Genomic DNA, 11,368 nt, shown 5'->3' on the forward strand with positions numbered 1-11,368 from the left:
TCCGGTAAGCTTAATCATTTAGACCTGGGCTTGAGGAGCGTGGACCAGTCCGATCCATTCACTGGGACAAACTATATTATCAATTATGAAATTAGAAGTTTCGCGGGACAAGATGTAATTTTCGTAATCATTAAGGGGCAAACCACATTCTAAGCAACCTCAAGAGGTGTTATTTGTAATTTACTCAAAAAAAGGTATATAGAAATGTATTTTATATTATATTTTTATCAATAAAAATTAAAAAAAAAAGGATTTTTGTGTATTTATTAATATAAATTTTATTTTTTTATATTTAGTTATAAAAAATCAAATAAAAATTTCGTTTGTGTATAATTAAACTTCTCCATGCATAACATTAGGGAACAGGTAATTAATATAACATTTGATTGATGTTAGGGTAATATAACTTACCAAAAACAAATTTCAGGCGACATATATGAAATTTTACTTTTGGCTAACATGATCTACACTTTGGTAATTAATCAACAAATTGTGCATAGAGTGTCAGGTTTCATGTTGATTAATTATATGATTTCTAATGACAAAAAAAAATAATTATTATGATATTGAAAGCATAATTAAAATACAGAATTAAAAAAATGTAATTAATGCAGTTGATTTCAATTTAAATATCACTTATCATGAAAATGTTGTCTATGTCAATTTCACAAGAAACCAATCCCAACAGTTCGAAGACAAGAATTCATTTGAATTATTTATTTGTTATGTCCAACTCAGAAGATGCAAGAAACCTTGGTGTCAAGACTTTTAGTTCCCTAATCGTAACAGTGAAGTGTTAATAAATTTTAAATAGTAATTTTATAAATGGTTTATTATTATTATTATTATTATTATTATTATTATTATTTTTAATGGACCTAAAGATCTTATTCTAATACGAATTACATAAGAAACCAAGTCAAATATACACGCACATGTGTTATGTGTTAAAAGATAAATGTGAGTTTTCTCGTAAAATTAAAATTACTATACTTAACACTTCAAAAAATTACTTAGTATACTTTTCTTAAACATAATATCTCAATGTAATACTTTAAAAATGTGACACTCTAATGTAGCATACTAAAAAATTTCTTAGTATACTTTTTTCAAACGTAACAACGTAATATTAAAAAAAAAAACTCTTCAGTATATTTTTTCTAAACGTACCAAACGTAACACTCCAATCAATGTAACACACAAAATTCCTTAATGTATTTTTTCCAAATGTAACACATTAAAAAACTCCTTAGTGTAATTTTCTCTAAAGTAACAACGTAACATTCTAAAAAAAACTCCTTAATGTATTTTTTTTTTTCAAACGTAATACTTCAATCAATGTAATACACAAAAATTTCTTAGTATACTTTTTCCAAATATAATACTCTAATATAACACTCTAATGTAATACCAAAAAATCACACTAATAGAAATGTACATTTCTATGTCCTCTTTTTTTTTTTTTTTTTTTTTTAAACACAAGAAAGTAAGGAACAGAACAGCAACAAGAAGAGACAAGCTAAGAGGCATTAAACAAAAACTCCAAGGTAGCTGGTGGCTGTCCCACCCAGTTAAGAGGGAGACGACCATAGAGGGAACCCAATGCGCAGCTAACCAACACTTTAGACACCAATCATTTCAAAAAGAATCTTCCACACCACACATTTTCATTTTTATCTCAAAAATAAATTAAAAAATTATAAAAATAAATCACAAAAAGGCTCATGCTTGTCAATTTTTATTGTTCATTGCAATTGGGTTCCCAAGCGTAGGAAAATATCATCGTCAAGCATAGTAAGTCTTGGAAGTCCCAAGGACATTTCCAAAGGGATTTATGTGCAAGTCCAAAGAGTATGAAATTTTAATTCAAAACCGAATTTGATTTTGATCATAGGCCGTTGTAAATGAAAGTTTTAAAGAGATTAAGATTCGGAGATCGACTCACAACAACTCAATTGAGATTCATACAAAAGTTGATCTCAATCGGAAAGTTTAACAATTTCATGAAAAATATTTTTTAAAAGATGATTTCATAAAAACTTGATTGGCTCAACATATCAAAACTAGTAATTTAATTTGCAGGGAATTATAAGCATTCATTGTATTCAAAATTAATGATAAATCAAAGAATTATACATAATAAAATACTTTTCTAAATAAAATAACCAATCAAATAAAATAAAACCTTATATTAAAACCATGAAAAATAGTTGACAAACATCAAACCCTTGTTGTCGCTTCACTCTTTTCCTTAGCAAAATAGTAGCTACTCATAATTAAATACATAAATTAAAAGAAAGAAAATATGAACTATAAAAGAGAATGAGGACTTTGTTTAGCGATGAAAGTTACACTCCAGGCTCTCCCAATTGAGGCTCCATCATCTCTATTTATAGACCAAGAGAAGAACAAAACAAACCAAAATACAAATCTTCCAATTTACGTTTTTCTACAAATAGGTGACTCTTGTTTTCCTCAAAGCATAAGAGTCGTAGGTTTGTGAGTCTTCTTTTCAGGGATATAAAATGAACCTAAATTAGATTTCTGAGTTGAAAGTTATGGCCAAATAAATGAAACTGGATAGTTTTGTCAACAATGGCGGCCAGAGTTCATCCGAAGTTGCAGCTCGATTTTGACCTTGCAGTAGCTGGAATGGGAAGTTTTGAGGAAATTAATACTATAAAAGTGTATTAATATCCAAAAATAAATAGAATTAATATTATAAAAGTGTGTTAATATCCAAAAATAAATAGAATAATTATACACTTTTTAGCACTTATCAATTCACTTAAACTTAAATAGAATCAAATCAAATAAATATAATTTAAAAAAAAAAAACTAATTAGTTCATAAATAAAATAAAAAAATTAGAACTAAATAGATTAACATTCTCTCATGTAAAATTTATGGATAAATTTTCCTAATAATAACCTAATTGCTTACATGATTTGAAAGTTTATTTAAACTCAGTTTAAATTATAGAAGGAATTATCCTAATATGGGATGTGATCTGAACCTGATCTCTTCCCAAACTTGTTTGTTTAATACCTCGTTTAGTAATATATTATTTTAGTAATTTTTTAACTTGTTAACTAAAATATGAGATTAAAAAATATCATATGTTTGTGATTTTTTTTTGACTTTTATAAAAAAAAATTATGCAAAAAAAAAAAACTAACTTTCTTGTATAATTTTTTTTGAATTTTTTATTATTATTTTAATAATTTTTTAACTTTTAAGCTATAAAATATAGAGTAAAATGCCAATAGGTCATAATAATTGGCATTAATTCTTATCAAATCTTATTGAAAACAAGTCATAGTAAAATCGTCACTAAAAATAATTTTTTGTGATCATTTTTTTACATATATCACTAAAAATTGACAATTAGTAACTTTTTTTATCATGATTTTTATAAATTATCACTAAAACTTACAATTAAAGACATTTTGTTGACGAATTTTTCAAACTGTTGCTAAAAATTGAAAATTAATGAATTTTTTATAATTTTTTTTTAAATTATGACTAAAACTTATAAATTTGATAAATTATTTTATTTTATTTTATTTTATTTTTATTTTCTGCCCTTTTTTTTTTTATTTTTCTCACTTATTTTATTTACGCCGTGTTACGGGCACACTAGTACATATATAGGGGCTGAAGTTCAATACACACCTAACAACCAACCAAAGTAATAACAAGGTGATGTTGTCCTCTTTCACAAAATGTCTCATCATTCTACGTCTCCATCTTCATTTCCTCATCTTCTTCTTGTTCTTCATTGTCCACTCTGCCTCCAACAACACCACTGAACAAAATAATCAAGAAGCTACAACACTACTCAAATGGAAAACCATCCTCCATAGCACTCACCCCATTTCACCTCTACTCTCCTGGAAACCATCTAATTCCAATTCTTCATCATCTTCTTCTTCGCCATGTCAATGGGATGGAATCACCTGCAACAACCATGGAAGTGTCATAGACATAAACCTCAAGAGCTCTAGCCTAACAGGTAATCTCCAAAGCCTTGGCTTCTCATCATTTCCACACCTTCTTGGACTTGATCTCCAAAACAACTCACTCCATGGAACCATTCCATCCTCCATAGCCAACCTTTCCAAGCTCACTTACCTTGCTCTGGCTCGAAACCAACTCCACGGTCCAGTCCCTGATTCGATCGGACTCATCGGTAAATTGAATGTTCTTCTTCTCTTTGGAAACTATCTCTCTGGAACAATCCCACCCTCCATTGGCAACTTGACAAAGCTCACTTACTTGAGATTGCATTACAATGAGCTATCTGGCTCTGTACCGTCAGAGATTGGAAAGCTAAGTAATCTTTATCTTCTGACTTTTTTTGAGAACAAACTCAGTGGGTCTCTTCCTTTATCAATAAACAATCTTACCCAATTGAAGAGACTTTTTGTGGGTGAAAACAATTTCAGCGGCTCTCTACCTCAAGAGATTTGCCATGGTGGGTCATTTGAAAAGTTGACTGCTGCTAACAACCATTTTGTGGGTCGAATCCCAAAATCCTTGAAAAATTGTTCCAAATTGATGAGACTTAGGCTTGAAAAGAACCAATTAGTGGGTAACATATCAGAGGATTTTGGGGTGTACCCAAATTTGGAGTACATTGATTTGAGCTATAATGAGTTCTATGGGGAGCTTTCTTGGAATTGGAGGTTCTTTGGAAACTTGACAAAGTTAAGCATCTCTAACACTCGAGTTTCTGGGAAGATACCAGCTGAGCTTGCTGAAGCATATCGAATTGAAGAGCTTGATCTCTCTTCCAATCATCTAATTGGGAATATTCCAAAGGAATTGGGGAATTTGAGTTCATTGCGTGTACTTGTGTTGGATGATAACAAACTTTCAGGTGGTATTCCAGTAGAAATTGGGATGCTAATGAATCTGGAAAAACTCGATTTGAGTGGAACCAATTTAAGTGGTGTAGTTGTGGCACAACTTGGGAATTACTTGAAGCTAAGGGAGCTGAATTTGAGCAACAATAGATTTAGGGGAAGTATTCCCTCAGAGATTGGGAATTTGGGTTCTCTTGAAAGTCTTGATCTTAGCCATAACTCACTTGTGGGAGAGATACCACCACATATTGGAGAAATGCTCCGACTAGAAAGGCTGGATCTCTCCTCCAACAATCTCTCTGGTTCGATCCCATCCACTTTCAATCGATTGTTAAGCTTGATGTATGTCAATTTGTCCTACAATCGGTTGGAGGGTCCTATTCCTAATACTAGAGCGTTTCGTGAGGCTCCAATGGAGGCATTTCGCAACAACAAGAACTTGTGTGGAAATGCTCGGGGTCTCAACAGTTGCCCCTCCAAGATAAGGAACAATGTCAATGGGAATAATAAGAGGATAGTGTTGATCCTAATCATAGTAATTCCTTTTTTGGGCTCTCTTTGTATTTTTATTGTCGTTGTTAAAGTTTTCTTTGTTTGTAGTGGGACAGTAAAGAGCGAAGAAAACAAGTTAGGGGAAGAACAAGAGGAGAATTTGTTTACAATATGGAGCGATGATGGTAAAATGGCGTATGAAAACATAATCGAAGCAACAGAAAATTTTGACGCCAAACATTGCATTGGAGAGGGAGCGACCGGGCGTGTTTATAAAGCTGAATTGCAAACCGGTCAAGTTGTTGCCGTGAAGAAACTTCACTCATCTCAAGATAGCGATGCAACAAACGCAAGAGCTTTTACTTCGGAGATTCATGCACTTGCAGAGATAGGACATCGAAACATCGTGAAGCTACATGGTTATTGTTATCATGCACAAAACTCGTTTTTGGTTTATGAGTTCTTGGAGCGGGGAAGCTTGGGGGCATTATTGAGAAACGAAATAGAAGCCGCACAGTTTGAATGGATTAAGAGAGTCAATGTTATTAAAGGCATGGCCAACGCGTTGTCCTACCTGCACCATGATTGTTCACCCCCGTTGATCCATCGAGACATATCGAGCAAGAACATTTTGTTAGATTTGGAATATGAGGCTCACATCTCAGACTTTGGCACGGCTAGGTTGTTGAAGCCTGACTCATCTAATTGGACCACATTCGCAGGAACCTTTGGATATGCTGCTCCAGGTAACATTTTATTAACAAAAAAATTTCATTCTGATCAACCGATTCAATTCACATCTCTGATAGAATTTTGATTCTCATCTAGTTTTGCTATCAATTTCGTAATGATACAATTTTGGACTGAAACACTTCTTTGATTTTCTTTCCTCTTGGTCATGGATTATATATTTGATTATAACGATGGTTGAATACAAACATATTTTCTTAGTGTTTTGATTTTCATGATGACTTTTGTGGATTTTATTTGTTTTGACTGTTAAATTCTCTTACTTTTTTTGGGGGGGAGGGGTAAAATAAAATTTTCTTACTTGTACAGCAATAAAATTCAAACTTGTCGTCGCCAGGATTATTCAATTTAATCTAATCCTAGAGACATATTACCTAACATTGTTATTGTTATTTTAAGGGTAAATTACACGTACCTCCTCTGAGATTTCTGACAAATACAAGAATCTCTTATATAGTTTCAATAATTACATAAATCTCTTATTTAATTGACAATATCAAGATTCTCTCATTTTTTTAATTGTCGTTCATATAACTAACAGAAGATACTGGTGTCACCAAAAATAAATATTGAAATAGCTATATCAATCTCTTATTTCTCTTCGGCCTTTGTTCTTCCTTCCTTCTTCCCCGTTTCTTATCTACATTTACCCTGTTACAAACCCAGAATAGCCACCACCCACAACTTTTAATAACCACTGCTCAACCATTTATTCATACATTTACCACACGACCCTATCTCCCAAAGCCACCCACAACTTACAATAACCACCATTCCCAACAAATTTTAGATAACAGTTTTAAAAAAAAATTAAAAAAAAAAAAAAAACACCAATTTTAGATAGCAAAGCATCATTAACTTTACCCATTTGCTTCAGACCTAAACCACCATTTAACAAGATGAATCTTCCTCTTCTGATCAGAACCTCCCCCAAAAAATGTATTATTACAATGATCAATCGCCTTATTAATCGACCCTGGAATAAGAGTAGTTTGCATAGTGTAAACCGAAATAGAAGAAGTAACAAATTTTAATCTGTACAAATCAAATAAAGAACAACATAAAATAAGCCTAACACCACCAAATAATTTTTCCGAACAAAATCAAAATCTAACAATCAAACAAATTATATTAGCAAAGCAAAACTAGTTGGAAATTGAACCCTCTTGTCTAGACTGCCAAAACTGGGGGAATTGGTAGAGTGAGTAACAGGCAAGCTTAATCTCATCTCTTACTATCTCTTACACCAATATAGCATCATAACCCTTTTCACCTTTGAAACCACGGTCATTGCATTTACCTCAGCCACAATCTCTTCCTCCACTATTAAAACCATACCAATCATCACCTCTGTGGGTTTGATTGGAAACCATACCCACCATCACCTCTGTGGGTTTGATTTGGATCTGTGCAATTTAGAATCATACTCTACAATGGTTGTTTAATTGCAGAAAATGAGAAACAAGTGTTATTGGTAGTCTGGTTGCAGAGTTTGTTTGGAGAGGGTGGGTTAGGTTGGTGTGGTGAGGGTCGTTGGTCATTGTCGCGAGAGACCAAGAAGAGAGGCACCGTTGGGTTGGGTTGGGTTGGAAAGGAGGGAGAGAGAGAGAGAGAGAGAGTGGGGTTCGATTTCACTGTTAGGAAGATAGAGAAGGGGAATAAAAGAGAAGAAAGAAACATATAAGTTGTGGGTGGTGGCTTTGGGTTAAAAAAGAAAAAGGCATTACCTTTAGCGAAAATGCATTATACCCTCTGGGAGTCAACCTCCAGTGAGGTGGCGGCCTGTGATTGGGGCGAAAAAAATTATTTTTTTTTTTCTTTTTTTTGGTACTGTCAGCCAGTGGGGGTGCGCCACCTCACTGGGGGTGCGACCCCCACTGGGGTATAAAGCACTGCTTTTGTACAAACAATGTTACTTTTCTATACAAAATTACCATATTATCCTTTTAACCCTACAAAGTAACATTGTTTGTGCAAAATTGACGGATTGGGAGAATCTTGATATTGTCAGTTAAAGTAAGGAAGGTTTGTGTAATTATTAAAACTATAGGGGAGATCTCTATATTTGTCAAAAATCTTAGGGGCTGTGTATGTAATTTACTCTTATTTTCATGTGCTAAAGTTACAAAATTAGATAAATTTAACTGATTTTTTCTTTTAATTTGTGTCTATTTTTGTAGGGCCATCAAGACTATATATAAATGAAGAAAAGAAAAGTTGATCTTTAAATATTTTTAATTTCAGGTTGTTTAATAAAAGGGACTGAAAAAGTGAATTTTTTTTGACAGTTTTTAAAAAATCATTAAAGACAACAAAAGGAAAATTTTAAAAATATAAAAATAGAAAAAGAAAAAGAAAAAGAAAAAGAGTGTGTATCATTTAATGTTATACCCAATATATATTCCAAATAAGGAACCTTGCAATTGGCAAGACTGGATTTAGTGATATGTAATTTTTATTACAGAATCTGGCTAGGGAAGAAATTCAATGTGTAAACCTAGTACTAATGTTGCAACTATGAACTCAATAAGAAAGTAAATCAATATTTCTACATTCCTTTTCCGATGTACAAAAAACAAAAAAAGAATCAATATTTCCACACAAGCACCTACAATGTAGGATAATATAATTTGACCATTGATATAGAGGATTTAATTTTTTTTTATTTTTTATTTTTTGGCAGAGCTTGCTTACACAATGGAAGTGAATGAGAAATGTGACGTTTACAGCTTTGGAGTGGTAACATTGGAAGTGATCTTGGGAAGCCATCCTGGCACTTTCATCTCATTCCTATCATCATCGTTGTCATCATCATTGTCATCATCATCTGCCAATCACATATTGTTGAAGGATGTAGTGGATCAACACCTCTCGCCTCCTATGGATGAATTTGCAGGAGAAGTGATCTCAATTATGAAGCTTGCATTTGAATGCTTGAGCTCCAGTCCACAATCTCGGCCAACCATGCAACAAGTTTCAAAGAAGCTATCAACTAAGAATCCACCTCTGTCCAGGCCTTTTCTCTTAATGACACTAGGGCAATTGTTCTAGATTTAGGATCTGTGAAACCATCTCCATTGTTTGACGGTATTGTTTGTTGTTTGTGAGGGTTGTGTGCAAGTTTAGTTCGGAAACTACTTCATATCAGGAGGAAGAAGATGAAGGAAAAAAAAAAAATTTTGAAACTTGAGTAAGAAGATAAATAAAATTCAAACTTGTTCTCGCTAGGATTATTCAATTTAATCTAATCCCAGAGACATATTACCAAACATTATTTTTGTTATTTTAAGGATAAATTACACTTACATCCCTTGAGGTTTCTGGTAAATATAAGAATCTCTCATGTAATTTTAATAATTATTGACGTGGGTAGGCCCATAAAGGCCATAACCCACTATGAACAACCCAAGCCTACCACTTAAGACCCAATACATAACCCAACTGATAAGGCCCAGCACAGCTGGAAGTCAACATGACATGACGGACCAATAATATTCAGACACATGGCAAGTAAAGGGCAAGCCACGTCAGCAGACAAAGATCTGCAAAGTTATTGCCATTGCACATCGCCATTAATGCAGCCCCTCACAGCATTTATTATGACAACACCTCTTCGTCGGGATAGCACGCCTTCACCCTGAACAAGGTGAGCTACAGCATAGACTTTTGGCCAAGGTGACAGGTCGGAAGGGACAATGAAATGATTATCAAAGGATATAAGCAGACGTTGAAAACAAGAAGAAGGTTGCTTTCTATCTCTAATCTATCTCTACAATCCACTTCTCTTCCTAACTTGCTCGTCGGAGGGTTCGCTAGGGGACTCCCCGTTCCCCCATTGGACTTTTGTGCAGGTTTCCCCGTGGGCTTAGTCATTCGGACGTAGGCTTGAGAAGCGTGGATCAGTCTGACCCGTTCCACTTGGAACGAACTGCATCATCAGTTGGCGCCGTCTGTGGGAACGCTTTGCTCTGCGCGCCAGTTGTGCTCATTATCGCTGTAGACCCTGTTCCAATAACCCTTTCCTGTTATCCATCAAAGTGTATGGTCACGACTAGATCCATGGCTTCTCACCAAAATGCTGCCGACCACTAAGCCGGCCCTCCCAATCCAAACAACCCACCACAGTATTTCATCGAGCTTACCAACAACGTTAACCGCATGGCCGAGCAAAACCAAGCCCTGATAAATGCCCTACTCCAAAGAAACCTTCATATGCCTCCTCTACCACCTCCAGTTATTCCGCCCAACCAAGAACGAGCCCCGAGCCATACTATCCCGCAGCCCTATCCACCCAACTTGGAAGGCTTGCAACCTCCTCCTCCTCCTAATATAAATCCACCACCCCGACCCCCACATCCATCGGTCCTGGCACCAATCCCTGAAGGGGAAGCCAGTAGCGTCCAACCTCCGCTGCCTTCCGGTGGTGATAACATCCCTCTCTGGGATGCAGAACTTCGAACCATGAAGCTCCAACTCCAAGGGGTCACGCAGAACATCCAGCATAAACCCTCTACTACAGCAAACTCATCATTTGTTGCCTCCATCCGGGACAAACCTTTACCCCCCAAGTTCAAATGCCCACCATCGACTCTTTTGATGGTACGACGGACCCAGTCAACCATCTGGAGACCTACAGAACCCTCATGATCCTCCATGTATTCCCTGATGAGATCATGTGTCGAGCTTTCCCCGTGACACTGAAGGGGTTAGCTCGGCTGTGGTTTAGCTAGTTCCCAGCAGACTCCGTATCCACTTTCCAGCATCTCAGTGACTCCTTCCTCAGCCATTTTATTGAAGCCCAACGCCAACGCCATTCGGCAACCCAACTCCTCAACATCCGCCAGACCGAGGGGGAGTCCCTACGCAATTTCATTACCCGCTTCAACACCGAAGCCTTGCAGGTGGCGGAAAATGATGATAAGGTCATCCTTACGGCTTTCATGGCCGAACTACGGTCGTCTGATTTCCTCTTCTCCCTCTCTAAAATCCCCCACCACCATGGCAGCCCTACTCTCTAAAGCCCAAAAATACATAAACGCAGAAGATTCCCTAGCCGCTCGCCAAGACCCTATAGCAAAAAACCCGACCTCTCGAGAAAAACGAAAAGACTCAGAAACCAGAAACACCCAGCACAATAACCAAACACCCCACTATACCGACCGACCCCTCAGAGCTGACTGGACGGCACTAGCCTGACCGCCCGGTCGGTTCGAACGATACACACCCCTCAATTCCCTTATGGAACAAGTCCTCAATCA

At 35.7% G+C, this 11,368-nt stretch overlaps 1 protein-coding gene and 1 long non-coding RNA gene across 2 annotated transcripts; one reads left to right on the forward strand and one right to left on the reverse strand.

Moving 5' to 3' along the window:
- The first annotated feature begins 3,683 nt into the window (after positions 1–3,683).
- Positions 3,684–9,379, forward strand: LOC114301380 (uncharacterized). Its single transcript, XM_082874315.1, has 2 exons — positions 3,684–6,106; positions 8,794–9,379. The coding sequence occupies exons 1-2, from the start codon at positions 3,706–3,708 to the stop codon at positions 9,159–9,161; spliced, it is 2,769 nt and encodes a 922-aa protein (XP_082730441.1). The 5' UTR covers positions 3,684–3,705; the 3' UTR covers positions 9,162–9,379.
- On the reverse strand, positions 7,001–7,739 carry LOC145792797 (uncharacterized). Its single transcript, XR_014332703.1, has 2 exons — positions 7,496–7,739; positions 7,001–7,458 (listed from the first exon to the last, which is right to left on the reverse strand). It is a non-coding gene; the product is annotated as an uncharacterized LOC145792797 (long non-coding RNA).
- Positions 9,380–11,368: the final 1,989 nt, after the last annotated feature.

Source organism: Camellia sinensis, chromosome 6 (assembly GCF_055761805.1).
Source record: "Camellia sinensis isolate YWXY chromosome 6, ASM5576180v1, whole genome shotgun sequence".
NCBI classification, from domain to species: domain Eukaryota; kingdom Viridiplantae; phylum Streptophyta; class Magnoliopsida; order Ericales; family Theaceae; genus Camellia; species Camellia sinensis.

Coding starts and splice junctions, on each gene's coding strand:
- LOC114301380 (XM_082874315.1), top strand. CDS start 3,706: ATGTTGTCCTCTTTCACAAAATGTCTCATCATTCTACGTCTCCATCTT. Junction 6,107..8,793: donor CTTTGGATATGCTGCTCCAG/GTAACATTTTAT, acceptor ATTTTTTGGCAG/AGCTTGCTTACACAATGGAA.